Source organism: Cenococcum geophilum, assembly GCF_001692895.1.
Source record: "Cenococcum geophilum 1.58 unplaced genomic scaffold K441scaffold_32, whole genome shotgun sequence".
NCBI classification, from domain to species: Eukaryota; Fungi; Ascomycota; class Dothideomycetes; order Gloniales; family Gloniaceae; genus Cenococcum; species Cenococcum geophilum.
The window spans coordinates 1,676,034-1,700,513 of record NW_027137590.1 but is presented as its reverse complement, the minus strand read 5'-3'; the positions used below and the strand labels follow the sequence as shown (position 1 = coordinate 1,700,513).

General features: G+C 35.4%; 2 protein-coding genes across 2 annotated transcripts; one reads left to right on the top strand and one right to left on the bottom strand.

The window, feature by feature from the left end:
- Positions 1 to 10,314: 10,314 nt before the first annotated feature.
- Positions 10,315 to 10,476, top strand: K441DRAFT_570579 (uncharacterized protein; the record flags this gene model as incomplete). Its single annotated transcript, XM_067643926.1, has 1 exon — positions 10,315 to 10,476. A coding segment is annotated over one exon (162 nt), but the record flags the coding sequence as incomplete, so codon positions are not given.
- A 13,473-nt stretch (positions 10,477 to 23,949) lies between these two features.
- K441DRAFT_570190 (uncharacterized protein) lies at positions 23,950 to 24,480 on the bottom strand (the record flags this gene model as incomplete). The annotated part of the gene is made up of 2 exons (XM_067643903.1): positions 23,950 to 24,030; positions 24,334 to 24,480. Coding segments are annotated over 2 exons (228 nt in total), but the record flags the coding sequence as incomplete, so codon positions are not given.

The following is a 24,480-nucleotide window of genomic DNA, read 5'->3' as shown; positions in this document are numbered from 1 at the left end:
GAACGCCTGCTAAGCTAAACACACTAAATACGGCCAAAAAGGTAAACCTACTTATTTATAGGCGGTTAGTAATTCTGCCGCAATACTTTAGTAGTTAAGGTTTTAATGTTCTTATAATCGCGCACGGGCTATATCTATATGGCTAACGACGGTATAAGGGATAGTGTTAAGCTAAGCAGCTTAATGGTCTTGGGAGGGGTAAGTATAGGGCTATTTTTACCTTAGCTTAAATCGCAACTCTACCCCGAAGCTAAGGCCCCAACCCTAGCCCTAGGAGATAGCCAATTAACTGCTATAAAAAGGGCGCGATTCCAAAAACTAGATCCGGTTTTGAGAAACTAAATCCTAATTTCAGGAAACGGGTCGATTAACCGCTATAAAAAGAGGTTAACTATCTGGTATATTAGGTTTAGCTTATTTTAGGACTAGTTATATAATTATACGTGGGCGCTTATGCAACTAACCCCAGTTAACCCGCTCTTAGGAGCCCTACTATATTAGAGCCTTACGCGTTACGGAATAAACTAAAACTGGTTATTGTGGCTTAGTATTTAACTAAGCCCTACGAAGCCTTAGTCTGAGCCACGTCGGGTTAGCTTAACTTTTCCGCGCCTAACCTTTAATCTTCCGTATCTGCTCCTACCTTGCTCCCTTTCTTATACTTTTCCCCCTAGTTATTCCCTTATTGTAAGACGCGCTTAATATATTCCTAGCCTCCCTGCACTTACCTACTACTATACTGTCCTTATATACTAGCCCCTTTAATCTCCCCTTCTCGCCTGCCTACCTACCTGCTACGCGGCCCTCCTAACGTAGCTTTTAGCGCGTTTGCTTGTAATGGTAAATCTTTCTAGATTAGAGATAATTAAAACGAAGCCTATTAGGGAAGGACTAAATAACTTTTACAATTTATTTAACTTAACTTATTAGGATCTAGGTATCCCTAGCTCTCTAGACTTATTGCATTAGATAGGCGATAAAGGTATTTGTTAATTTATCTAATAAGTCCCCTCTAATATATATAGGGCTTAAAAATCTTGTGGTTAACCTTATCCTGGCATTATAAAACCTTCCTACTGCTCAATTACTGCTATCTAGCGCTAGCCGTGGCACTCTTTATAGCGACCTTCTTTGACTTAGCTCCTTGGTTGATTCTAATGACTTTAATATTAAACGGTTTACTCCTTTCCTAAAAATAGTTCTTAATCGCGAATCAGATAAGGACGTATGGAGTAATGCTATCGCCACCGTAATAGAGTCTACACCTCCCCCCTAACCGCTGCCATTCTACGTTTAAACCCCATATTAACGCAATATAAGCAGCTTTGCTAACTTGTCTAAATATAGGAAATACGTGGATGATGTTCTAAAGGAGGAGCTAGGCCCTCTTTATATTGGGATTCCTAACTTATATAAAGTATTCTTTAGGGAAGTAGAAGGCCTTAGGGCGGTAAGCGCCGCCGTTTTTAAGAAATATAAGGAAGGGGATAATCCGCTATACGCTAAGGGCGGCTAGTATAACTGGCCTAAAAGCGCAAAGCAAGATAATGTCCTAAAGTGGTTTAATAACCTAATTGGATCATTTTTGGGCTTTATAGAGGAGTACGGGTCCGCCCTAAAGATATAACAAAAGCTCGTTATATATACTAAGCAGCCCTTATAAGGGTCTGCGGCGAAGTAAAAGCTAGATATTGGTTTTATAGATAATCTAATAGCCGGCGAAAGCTCTTAATGCCATTAGTCGCATATACTTATACTGGGAGAGCTAAAGAGTAATCTAAACACCGATATACCTTTGCAGGCATAGTTTGATTTAGGGAAATATATAAGAGAAGTCTTTGCCGCTTAGGACACTCGTCGCTTTATCCTAGGCTTTACCCTCTATAGATCTATTATGTGGTTATAGGAGTATAACTAAGTAGGAGGCATCGTATTATCATTGTTTAATATTAATAAAGACGGACTATAATTTACCTTAGTAATATTAGGATTTCTCTAGATGAATAAGAAGCAGCTTAGGTTTAACCCTACTATTTTAATATCGGACGGCAAACGATATATTAAGGTTGTGCGCAACGGTCAGACTGAGTGTCTTATCCTTAACGAACTTATAAAGCGTGCACGCTGTGTCGCTGGTTAAGTGACTATTTGCTGGAAAGTATACCGTAAAGGGACACCTAAGATACCCCTTATTATTAAAGACTCGTAGTAGTACCTGGAGCGCGAGGAAGAGGGTAAACTGCTGCTTAAGGTAACGGAGAAAGGAGTGGTTAACGTAGCCAGGTACTATTATTATAAAACTATTTATATAGGTGGACAAGATAATAATATCTTTAATATCCGTAAGGGGCTGGATATTATAAGAGCGATAAATTATAAGCTAGAAGGCTTAATAATGCCTCCGAGATTGGCTATAGCGCAAATTAGTATAAGGAAAGGCCGCAGTTTTAGTAGAAAGAGGTCTTCTAGCTACAGCGCCCTATTACCGCCTAGTAAGCGCCTGTGTTCGACCTCTTTAACTAAGCGCTCTATTGTGCAGAATCGCGTATATTAACGCGTTATCACTAGTAATTATAGGAAACCTCTTTATAAGGCAAGCTCTTGGGCTATAATACTTACTATACTAGAGGGTGGTATTAAAGGATATAAGTCTTTATATATGTAGGCTGGCATTATCTAATATAATATTTTAATAGGCAACCTTATAATGAACGAAGAAGATAACAATCCTTCTTAGCCGGCATTCTTAATTGACTTTAATCTCGCGATTAAAGAGAAGTGAGAAGGACCTTTAGGAGTATGGGGCAAGACTAGTATAAGAGTATTTATGGCTATAGGAGTGCTTCTGGGCGAGAAACACTCCTTTAGGTATGATTTGGAGTTGTTCTTCTAGGTGCTTTTCTGGATATGCGTATACTATAACGGGCTGGGTAAAAATATCGGTCTAACTAAGTTTAAGCGTTAGAACTATAAGAATACTACTAAGTTGGCTAAGTTAAAATCGGGGCTAGTAAATAGGGAAGGGTATTTTCTTAATTATATAGCTAAGGCATTTACACCTTACTACTAGCTACTAGTCCTATGGGTTAATAAGCTATAAAAGGTGGTTTTTCTAATAGATGGGAGGTGGGAAAAGGAAGATAGGGGGCTTTATTCCTAGATAAAAGAGATTCTCTAGTAAGTATAGAAGGATTTAAAGGTGCTAGCAGAGTAGATAGAATAACATTTTATTATCTTATACTCTTCTACTGTATAAGTAAAGTTTTGCTAAGATTTGGGTAGGGGCTTATAGCTGGCGGCTAAGGCGTAGGTAGTAATATTTGGTAAAACGTATATAAAATAGGGTAGGGCGAGTCGCCTAGGCTAAATAAACTCGGGAAAGTAGACAACCTAACCGCCTTATTATAATAATGTGTCTCATTTTAACCGTGGTGTAGTTATAATTATAATTATAATTAGCCTTTATAAGGTGTGAATAACATCCCCTCCCCTACAGAGACGTTATTGTATATTAGTATCTCCGCACTAGCTGGTCTACCCCGTAAAGGGCTCTTATATTAGTTTAAAAGTTAGGTAGCCTTTTGGCGAGTAGGATAAAGAAACTATTTTCCTAATCCCTCTTCTAATTTCGCGAATCCTAAAACCGTAATTTGGGAAATAGGATCTAGATTTATAAATTGTAGAATCATAAATTAGGAAATAGAAAACTAATTTTGGAGATATAACCTTAACTTTAATGGTGCTAGCTAGGGGAGTGAGTGAAAGAAAGGCCCCTATTAAGCTAGATACCCGCAATAATATATAAAATAGGATGGGATAATATCTAAGTAATTTCTTCTACCGAACAATTTGCTATGCTCTTTAAACTCCTTATTAAAGCTATTACTATTGCTCTTCTTGTTTATATATTTATTATTTTATAGCTTAAAAGACTAAGAGAATATATATATTATCGTCTATATCCGCGGATATTCTTTAGGACCTTTCTATTATATAGGACAAAGCACTCTTTTAAAGACAATCTATCTTCTATAGGACCGTCTAAGACGTAACCTTCTTAGTCGAGCGTAAAAGCTAGCCCGTAACTTCCGTTACTGGCTCCGCGGGGGCTATAACACTCATGACCATCGGCCGTTGAATGGGGGACACCCGCCTGCTTACGACGATAATCTGGAAGATAGTCCTCTAACGCCCCTAAATAAGGAGGACTGCCTAGACCTTATATTTAAGGATAAAGATAAGCGCTCCTATCTTCCTAAGCATAAGGGTTAAGGTTAAGTCTTTTAGGGATATTAACGGTAAGTAGGTAATACGCGTAAACCTTTTATACTTTACTAATGCAATAATAGTTAGCTTTAAGTAATATTAGTAACGGTCTGCGAGCATTTTATTACTTTTATACTTTAGTTAAAGTGTTTTTAGTTATAGAATTACACTATTAGATGTTTTTATATCTATATAGGATACTTTAATAGAACTATTAAGAGATGCCTTTGTAGACTTACCTATGTATCTCTTTAAGCATGTTCTACTAATAAATAGTTAGGGTTTTTGCTAATAGTGAATTCCACGGAAAGAGTGTAGGGTGACTCTTATTAGATATGCCTTATTCTTAAAAAAACCGAAATAAATGTGACTTTATATTGCCTAATTAACGGATTCGCCCTCCTATTTTAGTAAAACGGCTACTACGCTAAGGACTATACTAAGATTTTCTTCCACATCCTAACTATTAGCTGACGCTGCCTTTTAGTTAATTACTTATGTGAAAACTATATGTTAGCGAAACTGTTTTAGATAGCCTTTTAAGCTCTACCTGATATATATTCACGCCACGTATAAAAATAGCCTTTAAATATTATGGACTGAAGATTTATTTCAAGTTACGGTAACACTACTTAATTAATTTAATTCTTTTTTAAACGGCGTATATAAGCTAAAACCCTTACTATAGGAGGAGTATAAGCCCTAAGCTCTATAAGGAATTTAAGAACATTAGCTATACTTAAGATAACGCTTACACTACTTGCCGCTATGCGCCCATGCTGGCTTAGTGTGTTAATATTAGCACCTGCCTTAATAAGCAGCCGAAGTACATCTATATGTCCGTTGTTAGCCGCATAGTATAGTAGTGTATTAGCGCCTTAATTGAATAGGCTTATATCCTAAAAGTCCCTCCCTAGATCCCTAATCTAATTAGCGGAGATATCCGCGCCCTTATTAATAAGAAGTTAAATAGTATCTGTAAATCCCCGTCCGGTAGTAAAATATAATGGCGTAAAGCCGGAAATGTTGCGCTCCGAGATATCTGCTCCCGCCTTAAGCAGTAGCCTTATTAAAATGGTTTTTCCTTACCCCGCCAGGAGGTGTAATAATGTATTTCTATAAGGATCTCTTAGGTAGATATTAACCTTTTATTTTTTTAGTAAGGATTTAAAAGTAAATGTGCGGTTGTAAATAGCGGCCTATTCCAAAACTAACCCCCTTTTTCTTTCTTTGTAGTAGAGTGTAATATTACTAAGTTTAGTTATTAGACAGCTGGAGAGCTTATAGGTATACGTAAGAGCGATAAGATAAAGCTTGCTTATTAGAGCTGTATATAGATAATTCGCCGACCAACTAAGTAAGCTTAGACTCGCTAAATTAAGATAATTTGTAACTATAAAGAGGAGTTCTAAAGGAAGGTTAACTAGATAAAGGGCTACTATAGCTATAGAAGCGATTGTTACCGGGCTATTGACCTGGTAAGAGGGTTAACTTAACTTAATTGACCCTATAAGGAGGGGTGTAAGCAGAGGTAGATGCAGCAAAAAATCTTAGAGGTAGAAAACGAAGAAAGTTTAAGAGGGCTATGGTTGCACAAGAAGGTTAACGCTAGAGCATTTATGCGGAATCCTAAGCACTGCCTCCAATAGTATGTTAATTCTCCTATATTTAAGGTGTAGTTTTATGGAGTCTAGATTTTGATTTTTCCGATCCAGTATACGCTAAACTAGATTCCGAATTCGTTTTCCGGAAAAACGACTTTAGAATCTAGATTTCGATTTACGCCAACACGAATTTATTCTTTAGAAAAATTAACCTTTAGTTTTAAGGGACATAATAGATCCTTTAATTAAACTATAATAATTGCCCTAGCTATATTTTCTATAAACTTATTTTTAGGAACCTAAAACTTAAGTATTTAGGCAAATTTATTAAAGGAACGAGAGGTAGGAATAGTTAGGGTTACTAGAAGTTTAAATGGAATTCTATATTAAGCAATATAACAATATATATATTTTTTACTTTATAGTTAAATTACTTCCGTAAATGCAAATCTGGTTATCGTAAGCATTAGTCTATTTAATACTGTTCTAGCTATTCCTGCCGTTTATGTTTTAACGGAACGCTTAAAAGAGGCCTCTTTGGTGCTTAATAATTAATATAGCTAAATAGGGCATCTAGACCTTAAATTATTACTAACTACTAAAGTGTTTTTGGAAGCCCACTAATTACCCTTAGCTTGCTTATGATCCCTCTAATTAATATATATACCTCCTCGTCTATACTTTCTGTAGTAAAGTGTATACGCCGTCTAAATAATGGGACGCCCTTTAGTATAGACTCTATACAAGCTACCGGCCGCCTAAAGATAAGGAAGAAGGAAGAGGTCCCAATAAGGGTATAATAAAGGTTCTCTCTACCTTAATAATTAAGAGTTAAACGGCAAAATATAGTCCCTTAATACTGGAAGTTACTATTAACGAAATAAGGTACGTTATTAAGCTCGAGGTAGAAAATAGAAGTATAGATCGAATCCTTTACCAGAGTTGCTTATATGCTAGACGTAATGGAATTATATACTAATTGTTTAAGATCCTTAAGTAAAGATAAATTATTAATGTTCGGCTCCGGACCGTTAAAAAATGCATTAAGACAATAGTATTAGCTACGCGCTTTCATCGGCACGCTATTATAGAACTTTTTCTATTCTCTTTCTCTATTTAAATTAGCCATAAATGCCTGGACTAGGCGCGAAATACATTAATCTATAACCGGGGATTGTACTCCTACTTTATATTCGTAAGTAGAAGAAGTGCCAGTCCCTAGAGAGAGTATAAAATCCGGTTGGCCCTTATCTGGCTAGAGAAATTGGCATTCCTAAAAAGCGATAAAATAAGGATTATTGCACCTAAGGCTACTATCTTGGTAAGTACCTAGGTTATTAAGTACTTTAGGCTTAAAATACTATGGAGCCGTAGATGTGCAGGAAGCACTTTCCTAGCGCAGTTAGTAGGAAACTTAAGTTGGGAAGGTAGGCTTTAGAGACTTACGTTTTACTAATTAATACGTTATACTCTAGTCGCTAAGCCCAAATAAGTTGGTACCCTTAAGTTAATATTAGTAAAATTGGATGAATAAATATCTCTAACCTATATACCGCACTCCCGAGGTCTTTGTCCTCTATTATAGTTTAACATTAGATAAGGCATAGTTAGTTACGCAGTTATTGTTGTTACCGCAACCTTCGTGTCGTTCTTTAGTGGATTAAATATTTTGGGAGAAATGCCTAGACTCTATTGGAACGCGCTTTCGATAGTAGATAAATTATACTAATAGTCTCTAATAAGAGCGCTAATAAGTCTTTAAAATCTTCTCGTTAAGAAAAGGCGTCCTTCTTAATCTTGTGGAAAAGTCTTTCTAGTAAGCTCCTTGAATCGACGGAGAGACTCTTAGAGATTGCATGGCATAAAGTACATATTAATGCTGATTAGGCCGCCTTAAAAGTATATTAGGAGACGAATTGTCTAACTAGCAACCAATACGTACCAACTGAGGTTCTATAGATATAGTCGAAATAATCCTAGAGTGGGCAACTAAAATGCTAAACTTGTTGCTTAATGTAATTAAGGAAAGTAAGAGGTATAACGCCATAAACACCGCCTCCATCTATATAAAGAACACGAGTGCTAGCCATAGGTGGAATAAATTGGAAGCTAGATATTTTCTAGGGTACCCCATAAAGTAAGCAAGAAAAAATAATAAACGTGTGCTTTTCTAACTTCGGTTTTTAACTAAAGGTCTTAATGCACACATTATAGACCGCATGGCCGTAGTCGAAGACCTTTTTAGGCATCCTTATTAGACAGCAAAAGCAAGATTTGTAGCTCTTAAACAGTATAAATTATGGCTAAAAGGACTTAAGTCGTTAATGATATATAAGTAAGGCACTCTCTGTAGCGGGCTATAATACCACTTTTATAAATAAGGCTTTTATTTCCTCCTAAATAGCTAAAATAAATTTTTGTTGCATATCTTTATGGATAATATAATTATAAATCACGTTTCTATAAGCGTCTATAAAAAGCGTATTAAAAATAAGCGACGGGAGGAAATCTACGCCGATTAGCTAAATAGTCGATTGGTATATTATATAACTCTTATAATAAGATCCTAGCGTGTAACTCGCTAGCAGTAAAGCGGAAGCAGTTAAAGGTACTATAAAATACTATAGCTATGCCTGGCTTAGCATTTCACGGATTAATTCTTATAGATGCTTTTAGAATTCTTATATAGTAAATCCTTAAGGATAAGACAACTAAATAAAATAGAAAGATGACTTATTTAAGTAAAATTTGTCTATTATAATTATAGAAAGCGCTTTAACATGGCGTATGTTAAAGAGAAATCTATTATATTAGCGGGCCTACACAGCCTCTATAGAGGCTAAAAGAAGGCGTTTGCGTAATACGGAGGAACGAACGCTGTAATTCTATTTCTGATTTAATTTAAGGACTTAAATGCTATGGAAATAGGCACCTAAGTCTTTTTTAATATTATCTTCTTATTTATATTCCTTAATACTTTTTATAACTATTCTTATATTAGTCTGGAGCTTGGCTTCCGTAATAGACGGGTTAAATATAGTAGATAAAGTGTTAAGAACTACAAGTATATGAGGAAGAGTAGATTAAGGGAGGCTATGCGGTAGAGGCTTAGTAGCTTGGTACGCTAAATACTTTAATATACTATAAAGTCCGCCTAGGTTGGAAGTAAAGTAATATATAATATTTAAAAGAGGAGCAAGGACGTAAGTAGAAAGAGAATTTATGATTTCTTTCGCCAAGCGATGGCCTAATTTTAACCATTTAATTTATTTCACTATTTTATACCCGTTTTATAGGCTAGGTGCGGAATCTAATAAACTATAATTATGGATCTTAGAGTTAATATATATTAACGGGCTGTTATCTCTTTATATTTTTAAGTCACTTTAAAGGTAGACCTGATAGTGGGAGTTTATTAAAGATGGATTGTTCTTCTTACTAAGGATTTGCCTAAGGAGCTTAGATTTAGTTTATCTGCTAATTAGCGTAATAAAGGAAGGAGTTATATTAGGCTTTAACGAAAGAAACCTAAAAGTATAACAATAAACTCTTAGCACGCTCTTACTCCTTATATGGGTAATCCTTATCTAGGGTAGGTCGTTTATACTTGGGCAGAAAGAAATGCGACTAGCACTAGCTTAAGTTCTGCTATTTAGTAGGAACTAACGGCTGTTTATATTTCCGAAGTGGGCCTATTATATTATAATCTTGGCGTTTGGTTACGAATTGTGTATAAACGCTAGATCCGAAAATCTTGATTACAAAATCTAAAAACCAGATTTTGGAATTTAGAATCTAGCTTAGCGGATTGGAAAAATGAAATGCGCGGTTTAATATTTTAATTGTGCTTAGGAAACCGAATCACAACTCTAGAGTTTAATTTCCCTAGAAAGTGGTAGCTACGGGCATCCTCTTTCTAAGTAAGAATATGGCGTTTCAATGCCCTATATAAGGAGTAGGCATAAGGAAGGGATTTATACGCGCTATTTTTGTATTATCTATGCGAGCTTATAGGATTCCCACTTCGCGCTTTATGTCTCTGGAGCTCTTTACCCATTAATAATTACTATTACTTTAAAGCTTCTATATAGATTTCCACTTTAGCAGTAAGTATTCTCGCCGCTTAAGTATGACTACTTGCTGTGCTAATAAACAGTTATAGAGAATATTGCTGCCTAATCTGCTATATAAAATATTATTATTAATAGCCGAGAACCTATAAGTAGAGGGATATATTAATGCTTTCGCCCGGATAAATAACCGCCTCTATAGTATTCTAAATCCTTACCTTTATCGCCATAATATTGAACGGGAGAATAGCATGGCATTAACATGGGCTGCGAAATGAGGACAAGATATAACTGCTTAAAAATCTCTTAAAGCCGCAAAAATTAGAGTAGTAACTTAATATCAATACTACAGGTGTACGGATTTATTATAGGTAGTGAGGAATGGACACGAATTAGTAGTACGGCTATTAATTGGAAGTGGACTTAGCAGTCTTAACCTAGAGGACTTTTTGCATAAGCTGTTATGCGCTATAAGGTTTAGGCAAATAATAGTAGTGCAGCTACTCTTAGAAAGCGTTAATATGAACTATAAGTAGGAAAACGGCTAGATACCGCTATTACTAGCTGTAGAAAAGGGGCATAAAAATATAGTTTAACTACTTCTAGAATGTGAAAATGTTTATATTAATGTAAGAGACCGTATTGATTAAACACTACTATTATAGGCTGTCGATTATAAGCATAATATAGTAATATAACTTCTAGTTAAGTATAGGGGTGTTAATATTAACTTAAAGGACTCCTTAGGCAGAACGCTATTATCTATAGCTAAAGTACGTAGAGACGCTATAATAGTCCAACTGCTTTTAGAGTGCGAAAGTAATAGTCTAAAATCTATAGACTAGTATAGTGGTGTAAGTAGTCCTTTAATTTAACGTCAAAGGATAGGTAAAGATTGGCTTAGAGGTAGTCCAACTCTAGTATATAGATTAATTAGTAGGTTAATAGTTCTTAATAATACAGCAGATATAAAATTCTATAGATTGGCTAACTCTTCTTCCTGCTAATTAATGCAATTATTTCCTACACACCTTGACCTCTTAGAGATTCACTTCCCTTCTATACCAGTTCTTACTGCATACTTAGCCCGGCTTTATGTCTGGCTATAGCAATTATATAGTTAGCAGTATAGCCTAGCATATTTAATAACTACAACCTTAATTAGTATTTAGCTATATTTAGTAACAATTTCTAGTTATCTGATTTATACCTTGTTGTTTTTATAACCTAGTTAAATAGTAATCTTTTCCACTTACAAGATTGCTAAAAACTGTGTAGTTACTTAGTTATAACCGCAGCAAGATATAGGGTAATAAGTAGAGAGTAGATACTAGTAATGGTAAATTATACCAAATACTATTAGGTTTACATTTCTATCTTATTAAACTCAGTCTTTTGGATTTAGGCCTTTATAAAGCTACCGCTTTCCAGCTTTCCCCTCTATATAGTAGGCTTCTGCTTAACCAAAGGTTTAAGTGCTTTAGTTATTAACTTTCCCCATTATAAGACCCTATTAACCCACTCTGCTAGATTTTCTATGTCCCTATAGAGTGTTTCTACCTTACCTTAAACTTACTTTAATTGCCTAATTTTTTTTTAGCCTTAACACTATTAAATAATTAAGGAAATATATTACCCTTTTAGCTGCAATACTATAGCTTCTAAAGCCTTAACTTAACTGCTGCTTGGCCGATTAAAGTGGTTTTAGAATAGTGGAATGGATATACAGAAATTTGCTAGCTCTATTAAGGAAGGAGACTAAAGAGTAGGGTCATTTAATGCATAATTAATGTTTAGAGTCTTGCTAGGGTTATAATAGCGTGGGTCTGGGGCATTAGATAACATATTTCTTAAGATAATTAGAGGCTTAAATTAATAAATCAATAGAAGATATTAAGGTTTGTTGGTATATATAATATACCACATATTAAAGTGGTGGGTAAGGGTAGTTTATAATATATCTGCTAAGAGTAATCCACTAAAGGACCTCTATTTTCACTTAAAATAAATAAGCGCTCTATTTTAAGCTAAGATAATTTACTTTTTAGGCTAAAAGGACTAATTTATTACTTTTCTAATCTTATATAGCTTATTAAACGGATATTAAAATTGGAAAACGGATAATAGATTTTTAAATAAATACTTAAAAAGATAAAGACTATTCCTAAAATCACACTTGGCCTCCCATTCTATTGCCACCTTCGTTCTATAACGTAAACAACTTAAATAACACTAGCTTAAGATAATACTCTAAACACTGCCTATCTCCCTTAGTGGATATAATGAAATAATGCTGTAAGGATTAGTAATTAAGGTAAGAAAATAATAAAATATCCTTACTAGCTTAGAGAATTTCGCGAATGCTATCTTCTTTAAATTAAATAGATTATCTAAAAAATCTATTAATTAGTTGTAGCTACTCTAATGTTTAGAATTATATAAGCTGAATACCTTATTAATATCCCTTTGCTTTTAAATATAGTTTATATCTTTAAGCTATGGTTAGGGGCGCCTTTTTATGCAAGCTAGCAATACAAACCCCAAATCTTCTAAGTCGGTGTTTGGGATGATATTAGGAGCATATTTAACAGCCTTTTTAAAGTTTGCTATATTAAAGTTAGTATAACAAATAGAGCTCTTTGTAGAAAACTTATAGAGCAGCACTTACACATTTTAGCCGGATACACGAATTAATATAAGGCTAACCTGGTAATATAAAATTCCCAGCTTCCTAAGGTAGTTAAGTGCGTTAAAAACCTAACTCTTAGTACTTAACTATGAGTTAAAGAGCTTAAAAAACATACTAAATGCGCAATAAACTGTAACTGCGCTTCTTTTAGTCCAACACGAATATGGATTATTTCTTTAAGTATAAATTGATAGTATTTAATACTAATTCTTAGAAATTCGCCTTCTAAGAATGCTTACTTAATCTTAATAATGTTATTATACGCTACTTGCCCAAGAATATCCTTCTCCACTAGCCTATGCTCTTTTTTGAGCTTCCTAGACATAATTATGCTAGGGATATGCTTGCGCTAATATATTACCTATTTAGTTTTACCCTATATAAGCGTGCCTAGGGTAATAAGCTCTTACAGCTATTCGACACCGGAAGTATTATTTAATATCACGACTAAGACTTCCGGGGAAGCGGCAGTGTTTATTTGATTTAAAAAGGCTTTTAGAATTGGTACGCTAAGAGATATAATAGATTGGTGGATTATATTAGTATAACTTTTAGCTTTCTGTATAAGGGCGGCTTTTATTAAAGCTATTGGAGCACTTTCCTTAAGGTCCAGCATCCTCTACGGTTGAGGATGCCTGGTAAACGTATTCTCAATTATATGTTCACTAGAATCCATATATAATAGCATAATTGCTTACGGGGGGAAGCATCTACTATAGTAAGAGGTAAGCGTATTTTAAATGTCCTTATAAGATGGGAATCGGCCGGTGCGAATCTGAAATCCGGGAAACCGTTATTAGGAAATTAAATTCAGTTTTTACGAATTAGAGCTTAGTTATTAAGATTAAAACACGGTTCTATCTTCTAAACTTTAACTTTTAATATTTACGCTTAAGGCTAAGCTTAATATCTTTTAAATAGGTATAAAGAAGTGCCTTTAAGATGGAGTCCTTAATTTATAGCAAGCTTCCCTACTATTATTAGCCTTTTAACGAATTTTTAACTCTGCACCTTTAATGCCCACTAAAAGTATGCCCAAGCATCCCTATCTTTAACCACTTCGCCTAAGCTAGTCATCCAACGAGCACGTTTCTGAGCCTCCCTATTAGCGTTAAGAGTTAAGTCTAAAGGCTGCCCTAATTAAAATTATAGATAAAGCACCTTTAAATATCTTAACTCTAAAAAAATCCTTTAAACCCCTAATGCCAGACAACTACGAAAGCCGATGGGTATGGCCATCCTAGTTAAAGTACAACTTATTAAATCCAGCAACTATCTAGATGTTTCCTCCTTCTAAGTAGTATAACCTTTAAGCTAAAATCTAGTCGCATAACCAAATACGGGACGCGCTTAATGCTGAGGTTTAGCTACGCGCAAACTTTGTGTAGCAGTTAACTTAACTATCTATGGATAACGCTGTATAGTGTGCTACGTATAATAATATTACTGCTACGCTCTAGCAGTATACTTAAGATTACGCTCGTATACTTATAGACAACGATTACCTAAGGGCTAAGATTTAGCGGCTCACAGTTTAAGTACTCTACGTCTTTATACTTTCCACCTTTATAAACTAATAATAGCCAGTCTAACCGCTTATTAACTTTTATTCTTAACGCGTTAGCCCTAAAAGATAAACAAATTCGCGTCCTCTAAAAGAGGTTGTCTTAACAATCTAATAAGGCAAACTGTAAATGTTATAGTGGAGATATGGCATTAGTAACGGAAAATTCTGGGGTAAGGGAAATAGAAGTGTTGGATTATACGTCTTCTTTATATTCCCCTAAAGTTTAGAAAATTTTACTTATGCTACGAAATATAAAATACCTTGCTTATAGTCTAGCATTCTTAATTTCCAAGCGTTTTTATTTCTAAGTATTCTCATTTTTTAAGCGTTCTTATTTCCAAGCATTCTCATTTCCTAAGTATTCTTATTTTCTAAGCATTCTTAGTCTCTAGGCATTCTTAAATTCTAAGTATAATTCGTCTTTAAAGCGCTAAATTAAAAAAGAGATGTAAAGGATTAAGTAGCGTGCCTTTAGGCTATTAGCTTTATATGGACACCATCTATACTATAAAATTACTCCTTAAGGTATAAAATGGGTATAGCCGCATTTTAAGGTGCGCTTATCGGTAAATGCTTATTATGCTGCCTATTTGTTCTGAAGCCGTAAGTAATTTAGCTATAAGGGTTCTAGGTAGGCATTATAATAGGCTTTTAGGTTATTAAGAGACAGACTTATATAAAGATAATCAAAGGAAGGTATTTAGACCTCTTTAATTCCTCATTTTTGGGATACTAGGAAGGTTTTTAATGAAGGTATAAATATGACCTTAGATTATATAAAAGCCACAAAATAAGGATTATTAATTACTTAACTAATACGATGTGTAGGTTATATAAAAATTAACAAACTTAACGTGAAAATAAGAATTAGTAATAACTAAACAAAAGTAATAATAAAGTATGGATAACTGCGTAGTGTAATTAACTCGGTTACTTAACCTAAACCCTAAAAACCTAAGCTTATCTTATTTATGTTCTATGCTACTAGGCATTCCTCTCTTTTCTAAGGACTAAGTTTACGGAAATCGCTAACTCCTATTATTATAAAGTAATCTTCTTTAAATTTCTTAAATGTAGAATCTTCGTTGACGGCCTAGTCTGCGGCGGGTAATTGCCGGCCTATATAAGCGGATAATAACTGGCCTACGCGAGCAGGTAATAAACGGGCTGTTGGAGCGGGTAATCCCCTAAGTAACTAATTATAGAATATACGGGCTATTTTTGCAGTAAGTCTAATAGAAGGAGATCTGCTTTTTTCTAGCTCTTTACCTAGTATAAACTTAGAGAATCTGGCTTCTGCGATAGTAGCAGAATTATAAAGCGCCTAGTCGGTGATATGCGCTTCCTATCTTAACCATAGAGTTGCTTTAGTCTCTTACTTTTTTTCCGACTTGCCGTTAATATCCTAATTAATTAAGATGTAGTAAGGACTGTACCTTTTATCTCCTTTTATGTTTAGATTAAGTAGATTTAACTTGGTATCTATATTAACTGCGTCCTCTATAAACTAAGCAACTCCGAAAATATCGTTAATATAACGCCTCGTGTATTTATATTTGCTATTATTTAGTTATTAGTCTTTATATTAATTAAAAGGGTTACTAACTTTTTAGTTCTCTGGCAGATTCTCTTTATACTAAGAATCCGCCGCAAATAACTTAATTTAATACTTTAGATGACTTTTTAGTCCGTATTTATTAATGTACTTAATGCCCCTTCCACCGATTTACCTAATAGTCGTCATAGGTATACCCTTTACCTTCTTTGGACCAGGCCTATAATACAATAATTAACTATACTTAGGGTCCTTCTTTAAGTCATCTTCACCCGTAAGGTCAATAGGCTCGTTCTTTCTACCATTCTTTATGCTTTTATAGGGAATACTATTTATCCCTTTAGCACCCTTACTAGGCTCCTCTTTAACCTTAGTCTTGCCCTCTTCTTTTCCCTTAGCTTAACCCTATTCTTTCCCCTTAGGCTTAGCCTGTTCTTTCCCCTTAGGCTTGGCCTGTTCTTTCCCCTTAGGCTTAGCCTGTTCTTTCCCCTTAGGCTTTCTTTCCCCTTAGGCTTAGCCTGTTCCTTTCCCCTTAGCTTAGCCTGTTCTTCCCCTTAGGCTTAGCCTATTTTTTCTCCTTAGCCTTGCCCTTTTCTTCTTTTTGGCTTGGCTGTTCTCTTTCCTCTTCTCTTCCTCTTCCTCCTCCTCCCCCTCCCCCCCCCTCCCCTCCCCTCCCCCTCCCTCCTCTCCTCCTCCCTCCTCCCTCTCCTCCTCTCCGACTCCTCCTCCGACTCCCCCCCGGATCCCTCCCGTTTAGCCTCCTCTGATTTTATCTAATTACCTAGCTGACTTATAGCCGCAGCGAAATATTCGTTATACTGAGTGCCCTGGGGGTAATACTCTAGATTAGCACCCTGTAGCCCGGCCTTATTGGTTTCTATTGCTTTTTGTGCTATAGAGCCTGCTTTTATATCTAGCTTAAGGATACTTAGGTCGTTAACAGATTTTAGATATTTCTTATATTTAGCCACTAATTTGTTAGTAAGAGTAGCTATCTTAACCAATTATAAGATACTATCGTGGGGTGATATAAAAAGTGCCGTTCTTATAGGTAAAATGCGGAACTGGAAATGGAGGTTAGAGTAAAATTTAAAGTAGAACTAAGGAAACGGAAATCGGAATAGACTTTAAAGTATAATTAAGGAAATAAAAGTTAACTTAGTGAGTTAAGTGCCTACTTAATGGGTTGCTTAAAGAATAAATTATAAGCTAGGTTGCCGGGTAGAGGTTCTTAAATAATTATCGCGGAATGACGTACTTTGGTAAATAGGCACCTTTATTCTTAAGCTAATAAATGTTTACCTCCCTTAGGGGTTACATAGGTATAAATTCTAGTTTTTGATTTCTTGTTTATAAAATCCGTTTTCCCGTTTATAAAATTCGTTTTCTTGCCTATGAAATCCGTTTTCGTATTTATTGAATTTACTACAAAATCTAAATCTAGAATGCCTTTTTTTGTTGCCCTTCTCACCTTTTATATAAGCTTAAATAGTCGCACCTTCTATTGTCTTACGTCCTTACCTAAAACTATGTTCTTTCTTTAGGCTATTACGTCCTCTCTAGCCGCTACTGCTTCCGCGGGCACTATTTACTTCTATTGCACTGCGGTATGGAATGATTTAATATTACCCCAATATGCTTACCAGTTAGATAGCCTGTTCTTAACCTATACACTAACTACACCACATTAAGTAGTATAGATTTTGGTTAGAGCTGCTAGATAGCTTACCTTTAATCCTAACTCTGTTAGTGTATCAATTAGAACAGTACTTTAATTTAATTTCCTTAGTCTTAATTATACGTTAATATAAAGTTAACTTAAAAACCCTTGCTAGAAGAACGGCTCCTTTAATATAGGATTTAATTAATTTAATCCTATAAACATAAGCGGCAAGTTTATTGTAGATTTTAAGGTAGATATTAAGAAACCTTAATGGTTTTACTGCGTATAAACGTTCCGCAAGTCTCATTGCTATACCGGTATGGTTTTTAGTGTAAACCCTGGAGACGAGGCAGACTAGTTTATAGAAAATGCTTAAAACTCTACCATTAAAGCAGCCCTAGTTATGCTCCCTACTACTAATACCTGTCCTTTCCCTTCTAAGAGCTCCGAGGTTCTATTATCTCCTATAGTTATTAACCCCGCGGTTCTTTTAAGTGCAGGTAAGGTTACGTTAACTAGTAGTTCTTAAAGCTTATCTTTAATCTCGCCTGAAATTTCTAATGGCGCTAGAGATCTGTTACTTAGATTGAGCCACTATATAGGAGGTGTTCTTGTGGCGTTGGTCTTGTGATTTATGGACTTTTATAGTTACTTGGTAACTTTAGGTAGAGAATAATAAATATAGAGATAGCCTATGGATAATCTGGATATACAGAGTACTAAATAAACTATCTATTTTTTGAAGTCTTGAAAGTAAATGCTGTGAGATTTAGAAAGATTAATGCGCTCGCTTATAGAAAACTACTTTTCTGTTTCTAGAATCCCGGTTCCTTTTTCTCGTTTCCTAAATCCCGGTTCGTATCCCGGTTTATATCCTGGTTCTTATTTTTGAGATCTTAACCTTTAGATATACCCCTTTTTGATTACGCCTGAAGTTAAAAGACCTTGCTATAATAGAAACTGGGAGATGTCTTATAATACCTTCCGGGCCCATTGCGACCCTATTCCTTTAAGTCCGCTTATTAAATAGTACCTAGCTATTTCCTATCTTTTGTATAAATGGGGAGCCTAATATTATGTTACTTTAAGAGCCTTATAGAGATATTTTAAGAGAACCGCTTTTAAGTACTATATGAACGGTTAGTATACCTTGCATTTAGATATTAAAATCTGGTTAAAGGCTTGAATTTTATATAATTATTCCATTATACCCATTCCACCTATTCCGCCCATTCCACCTATTTCCCCTAAGCTCTCCTTATAAAGTTTTAAGTTTAGTTTAATAGAAATATTAAACCAGAGATAGGCTAAGATTCTCCTTTCTTAGAAATGTTTCCATCATCGGATCTAAACAAGATTTACCTTAGTTGCGGTTTTAGTAAAGAAGAGTTAAGAGGCTATACTTTGTTGTATAGGGATAGCACCTACCTCCTATAATTATCCTTAATAGATTGGGGCGGATTTATTGTTTTTCGTGGCCTATATAGTAGGCTTAGAGAAACTGGCAAAGGTTTTAGTTCTTATATAATGGTTATTAGAGGCAGCGGAGGATGCGGTGGTAGGGGAGCTGGGTAAAGGTGTTGACTGGGATTTGGGGCTATATATTATTCTAATTAGCGCTGCTAAAAGGACCAGTTCTTTTAGTGCCATTTAGTGGTTAATAAGAGGCTTACTTAGATCTTATTCCTTCCCTCTACTAGTAAGGAGTCTACCTTATACTAAGAGAAAAGAGAAACTAGTTCTTCTGCTTTTTTCTATAGTGCTTTCCCGGCGGCCATAACTTAAAGATTTTCGTCTTAAGTAGTAGATTTTATAATCTTCCTAATAATGCGTCTATTTGGCACCGTAACCGTAACATAATCTTTCTCTAAGTAATTTTAATGAAGTGGTTAAGGATAAGACATAATGGTAATAACTTTAAGGCTAATAGTATTATATATACTCAGTCGACCATATATACACTACGCTATATCGCTAAAAAGGTTATTTTGTTAAACCCCAAATGGCAATTTAAAACTAGGATTTGAAAATCCGGTTCCGGTTTTACAGTTTTAGAAACTAAGCCATTATATATATGCAAGTTTCGTGTTCCAGGATCTATAAAACTAAATCCCGATTTAGAAATATAAGGAGTGTACCCGCATATTTAAGCTAGAGAACCCCTCTAAACTAAGAGCATAGCATAGTGCAAATATAATTGGAATTACACTCCTTTTCCTTCCTACCCTATCTTTAGGCATTCTCTTTCCCTTTAAAAATTCTCTCCTATGCCTAATAAATCCTATTGCGTAAGTAAATGCGGGAAATAAACTGGATTTCTAGTACGTTTTAATACTGAAAACTCCTAGAGCTATACTAATAGGGCTATATAGATTATTTAATTCGCGAAACGCGTTATGTGAGGTAACCTTAAACTTTACGGATCCTACTTTTCTCCCTCTCTCTATAATTATAAGACCTTATAACTGTTTTGGGGACTAAACCGCCAGCTTTAAGATTCCCTAAAGCGCGCCAAATGGCACGGCTGCTCTTCAATAGTATTACCCCTTATCCCTTTTGTAAGGGCTATACTTATCTAGCTAAGGTAGTGCGTTGGTTAACACGCCATATTGTGTTCTCTTGTGGACATTATAGGTGGCAGCGGCGATTATAATGCGTTTTAGGTGGATTAGGTAAGTATTACAGCAAGTATTACTTATTGGAATAGCACTAGCTTCCTTTATCCGTTTCCGCAAGGTACTCCCGGCGCGTTTAGTCTTGTAATGTAAATAATATCTTATTAGGATAAGTTGTAATTAGGGGGCGAATCTATACGATTAGTTTTAGTAAATGCATTTGTTGGATTAATCGTAATGTACTTAGGCCAACATTAATTAATATAGGTTTACTTACACGTGATAATATATTAACTGTAAATAAACGTTATCTAACCTAACTCTAATAGCCTTAAAAGTATAATAAGTCTATTTTAGTTCTTTATATAGAATAACCTTACTTATTATTACCGTTATAGGCTCTAGAAGTAGAATGTATCTAGATGGCTATATAAATTATTAAGGATATCCCTATAACTCTTAATCCTATTCCTTCCCTTATAACCTAAGAGTATACGCCTTTATGCCTATTAGATTTGATATATATATTCCTATGCCTTTAGAGGTTCTATCTTAGCTAAGCGTGCTTACTCTAACTCTAATTCTAGAATCTCTTCGAACTTTCGTATCTTTATTTATAAAGTATAATTCTCTTTACCTTTTACCACCTTTGTTAATGCTAGCCACTCTATCTACATTTTAATCTATCTTAAATCTATCTTATCCGTTAAGGTACCTAAATTAGGCTTATATCCGTACTGCATTCGCCTAAAGAGGTCTATTGCTATGCGCTTACTTTTTCTAGTAGATCTTTGAGGCGTAATAGGAGTATTTTTACGAGGCAGGACTGCTTTTTGCTTGCGCTGTATTGCCGACCTCTACTTGTAAGGCGAAGTAGGTTTATACTTATAAGGTAAAGCAGATTTGCGTTTATAAGTAGTAATTTTATAGTTATCGTCTGTAGGTTAATCTAACGCTATAGCAGACGATATATCTTTGTACCTTACTCCTAAAAGTTCGGATTCTTCTTAAATGCTGCTTCTCTCTAAAAAAAAGAGTAGTTAGTAGGTTAAGATTCCGATTTTCTATAAAGGAGATACTGGAACGTACCTTTATCTAGAAATGCACCCTCAACTTTAGTAAGGAATTCGGCGTCATCTATGGCTTCGTTATTAATTAAAGGCGTATTCTTATTAATTCCACTATATTATTCTTTAAAGTTAAGCACTTAGCTAGATTTATTAATTAAGTCCCCTTCGGTTCCAGTTATGCTGTTAACCGCTGTAAACTAGGTGCCTGCGATTATGCTTTACTTTAATGCCATTATTATCTGGCTTAGGACTAGTCCTTCTAGGTTATTTAGAAATGCCGTACTTCTTACCTAGCTGTTAACTATAGAATTCTTAGAGATTTCTGCTAGGGTTAAGCCGAAAACAGGATCCCTTAAGTAAGTAATGTTAATAAAGCCGTAAATAAGAGCCATTGAGAATAGGTATGCTGTCTTTTTAACGTCTTAGTATAGGATAGTTTCTTCGACTAAAGGGCCTAGGGGATGCCTATTTATGTTTAGAAAGCTGACCTTTACGTAAGCCCCAAGACGATACCCTAAAAGGCAGTGCCGTAGCTCTGCCTTATCTCCGTTTGCTGTAACTATATAAATTCTAATCTTAAAAAGGCAGATACTCCTATAGAGCTAATAGGTTACCAAAGTGCTACACTACCTTAGTCTAAGGACCCTTGGTAACGCCGAGTCTCAAATATTTAGCTTATATGCTAGATTTATAGTTAACAGGCCCTTAATTTTAAAACGAAGTGAAACAACTAGAGTGGGTAAGGGGATGCTGTACCGCAGCAGATAGCTTGAGCCGCCGCAAGCCTGTTTAGCCTTCTTACTTTTAATATTCTTGATTTCTATTATTAAAATTATTTGTATACCTAAGGCCCTAGTATAAAACACCAACCTGCTTATTTAAACGAAACTTCTACGCCCACCTAAGGCTCTGCTTAGTAGGTGACCCTCAATTAGCGCTTACTACTTATGGCTATCTGGGCAACTAAGGCGATTATAGCAAGGCTATTTATACTCTGCCTCGCCGGTTTATGCAGAACCCCTAAATAGTTTTACTTAGATGGCCCGTTACATATTATAATGGTATTAATTGGACTATAGGGTGTGCAACAGGAGTATGGCGAAGCTCTATTCCTAAAATGCACTTCGTGTCTACCTTACACCAACTTACCCCTCTTTAGTATCTTTGTTAGTGCAAAATGAAGTATAACTACTAGCACCCCTACTACCTACTCTATATATCTTCCGCCCTCACTTCTTTCTTTATATAGTTGATTTATTAAACTAAAATGCCTAAATAAATTCACCCTAAAAGGCTACCGTATTTTACTAAAGATAGCAAGCCTTATTCTAAACCGAAATCCCTTAAAGAGATCTCACTTAAGGATTTTAAAAAGGTGTTTATAGCAAGGAAGAAGATTATTATTTTAAGCGGTACTGGTATTTTAGTAGCTGCGAAAAGTAAGTCTTATATATTAGAAACCGTAGAGATCTACTTTTCTAACTCTTAATGCTTATAGTTCCTAACTTTTATACACTTTATAGGCACCAATCTAGACGTAGCCCGTTTGAGATTAGTAATTGTGATAATAGTGATTCCACTAAAAATATATACGGTGATGTTTGCATCATAAATAAGAAAGCTTCTCGCGCCGTTCTTACTAACTCCCATTAACTTAAGTACGAGAATGTCGTTTGTACCCTTTAAAACCTTATATTTTCTAGGCGCCAGTTTAGACGTAGCCTATTTAACATTAATAATTATAATAATAATTATTTAACTTAAAATATGTATAGGGGCTTTTGTATTATAAATGAGCTAGCTTTTCGTGCTATGCCTACTAACTTCCACTAACTTGCGAACGAAAACGACAAGCGTATCCTTTAATACTTTACGCAGAATGTTGACGGACTTTATAATAAATTCCAGTCGTTATCTCCGGACTCTCCTCTAACCGAGAAGGGCCTATAGATAAAGACAATAGAACTCCACGATTGACTAGATAGGATAATCTACTATAAATGTAAATGGCGCTTAGCCTTTGACCTAAAGTACTTTTAGGGATCGGAACTATTGGCTTATTCTAATTATATTAGGAGAGATATAGACCGACAAGGCGAAGGGAAACGGTCTAGAGATATTGGCGTGCTTCGGCCTAATGTACTTCTTAACGGAGAAATTGATAATTAAGATAAGGACGCGATTGTAGCTGTGTCTTAGGATGCTAAACGTCAAGTTCTAGATCTTGTTCTAATTGTAGGCACTTAACTAAAAAAACTAGGTGCATTTTAGCTAGCCATGCGCCTTTATAAGGCGGCGAAAACCGGAAATAGACGTAATTCCGTTATATAGATGAATAAGGAACCCCTATTACGTGGATTAGGGCCAAAATTTCACGGCCTAATTAACTACGCGATCTATAGGGACTGCCAAAAAATCGCTAGATATCTTTTAGATGAGGCTACGCCCCTATAACTTAATAGCGATGCGAAATTGGGAGGTAGCTGGCACGAAGATAGATAGGGAGAGGACGACGTTAGAGTCCGCGACAATAGTTTACTTAGTATAAGAAAGTTAACTACAGCCTTTAATCTTTCTTAGTGACTAGTCTTCTAATTTATAGGAAAGTTAAGTATATATAGTGTTAAAGCCTATATTATTATCCTTTCTAAGCAGTAGCTGAACTACTAGCTTATATATCTTATCTATAAACCCTACTAGCCGCGTATTTAATAAATACATTTCTCTTATCTTATGCTAGCCCTTCACTGCCCACCACAACGGCGTTTCACTATACTTATCTTTAGATTTCGCGTCGACGCCGTCCTTAAGTAATAGCTCTACTATAGTCTTACGTGCCTATTAAGCAGCCTATAAGAGCGGTGTCCGACCGTTACTATCCTTAGAGTTAGAGTTAACGCCTTTTTGCGTAAGCAGCAGCTTTATTATTCCCTCTTATCTATTTTCTGCAGCCTATGAGAGCGGAGTCTGACCTTTAATATTGGTAGAGTTTAGGCTGATGCCGTCCTTTATTAGCAGTAGCTCTATTATTACCTTATGCCCGCGCTCCGCAACTACTAATAGCGGTATTTAATTGTGGAAGCCCTTAGGGTTTAGGCTAATACTATCCTGCGCTAGCAGTAGCTTTACTACCCCCTTATGCCCGTTTATTGCGGCCTATAATAATAGTATATTTCTAAGAGCGCTCTTAAGATCTGGATTAACGTTATCCCGCGTAAGTAGTAGCTCTACTACTGCCTTACTTCTATATTCTATAGCTAATAACAGCGGTATAGCCCTAAATTTATCCTTAGAGTTTGGATTAATGTTATCCCGTGTAAGAAGTAGTTTTACCACCGCCTTATAACCGTTACTTGCAGCTAATAACAGCGGCGTCCAACC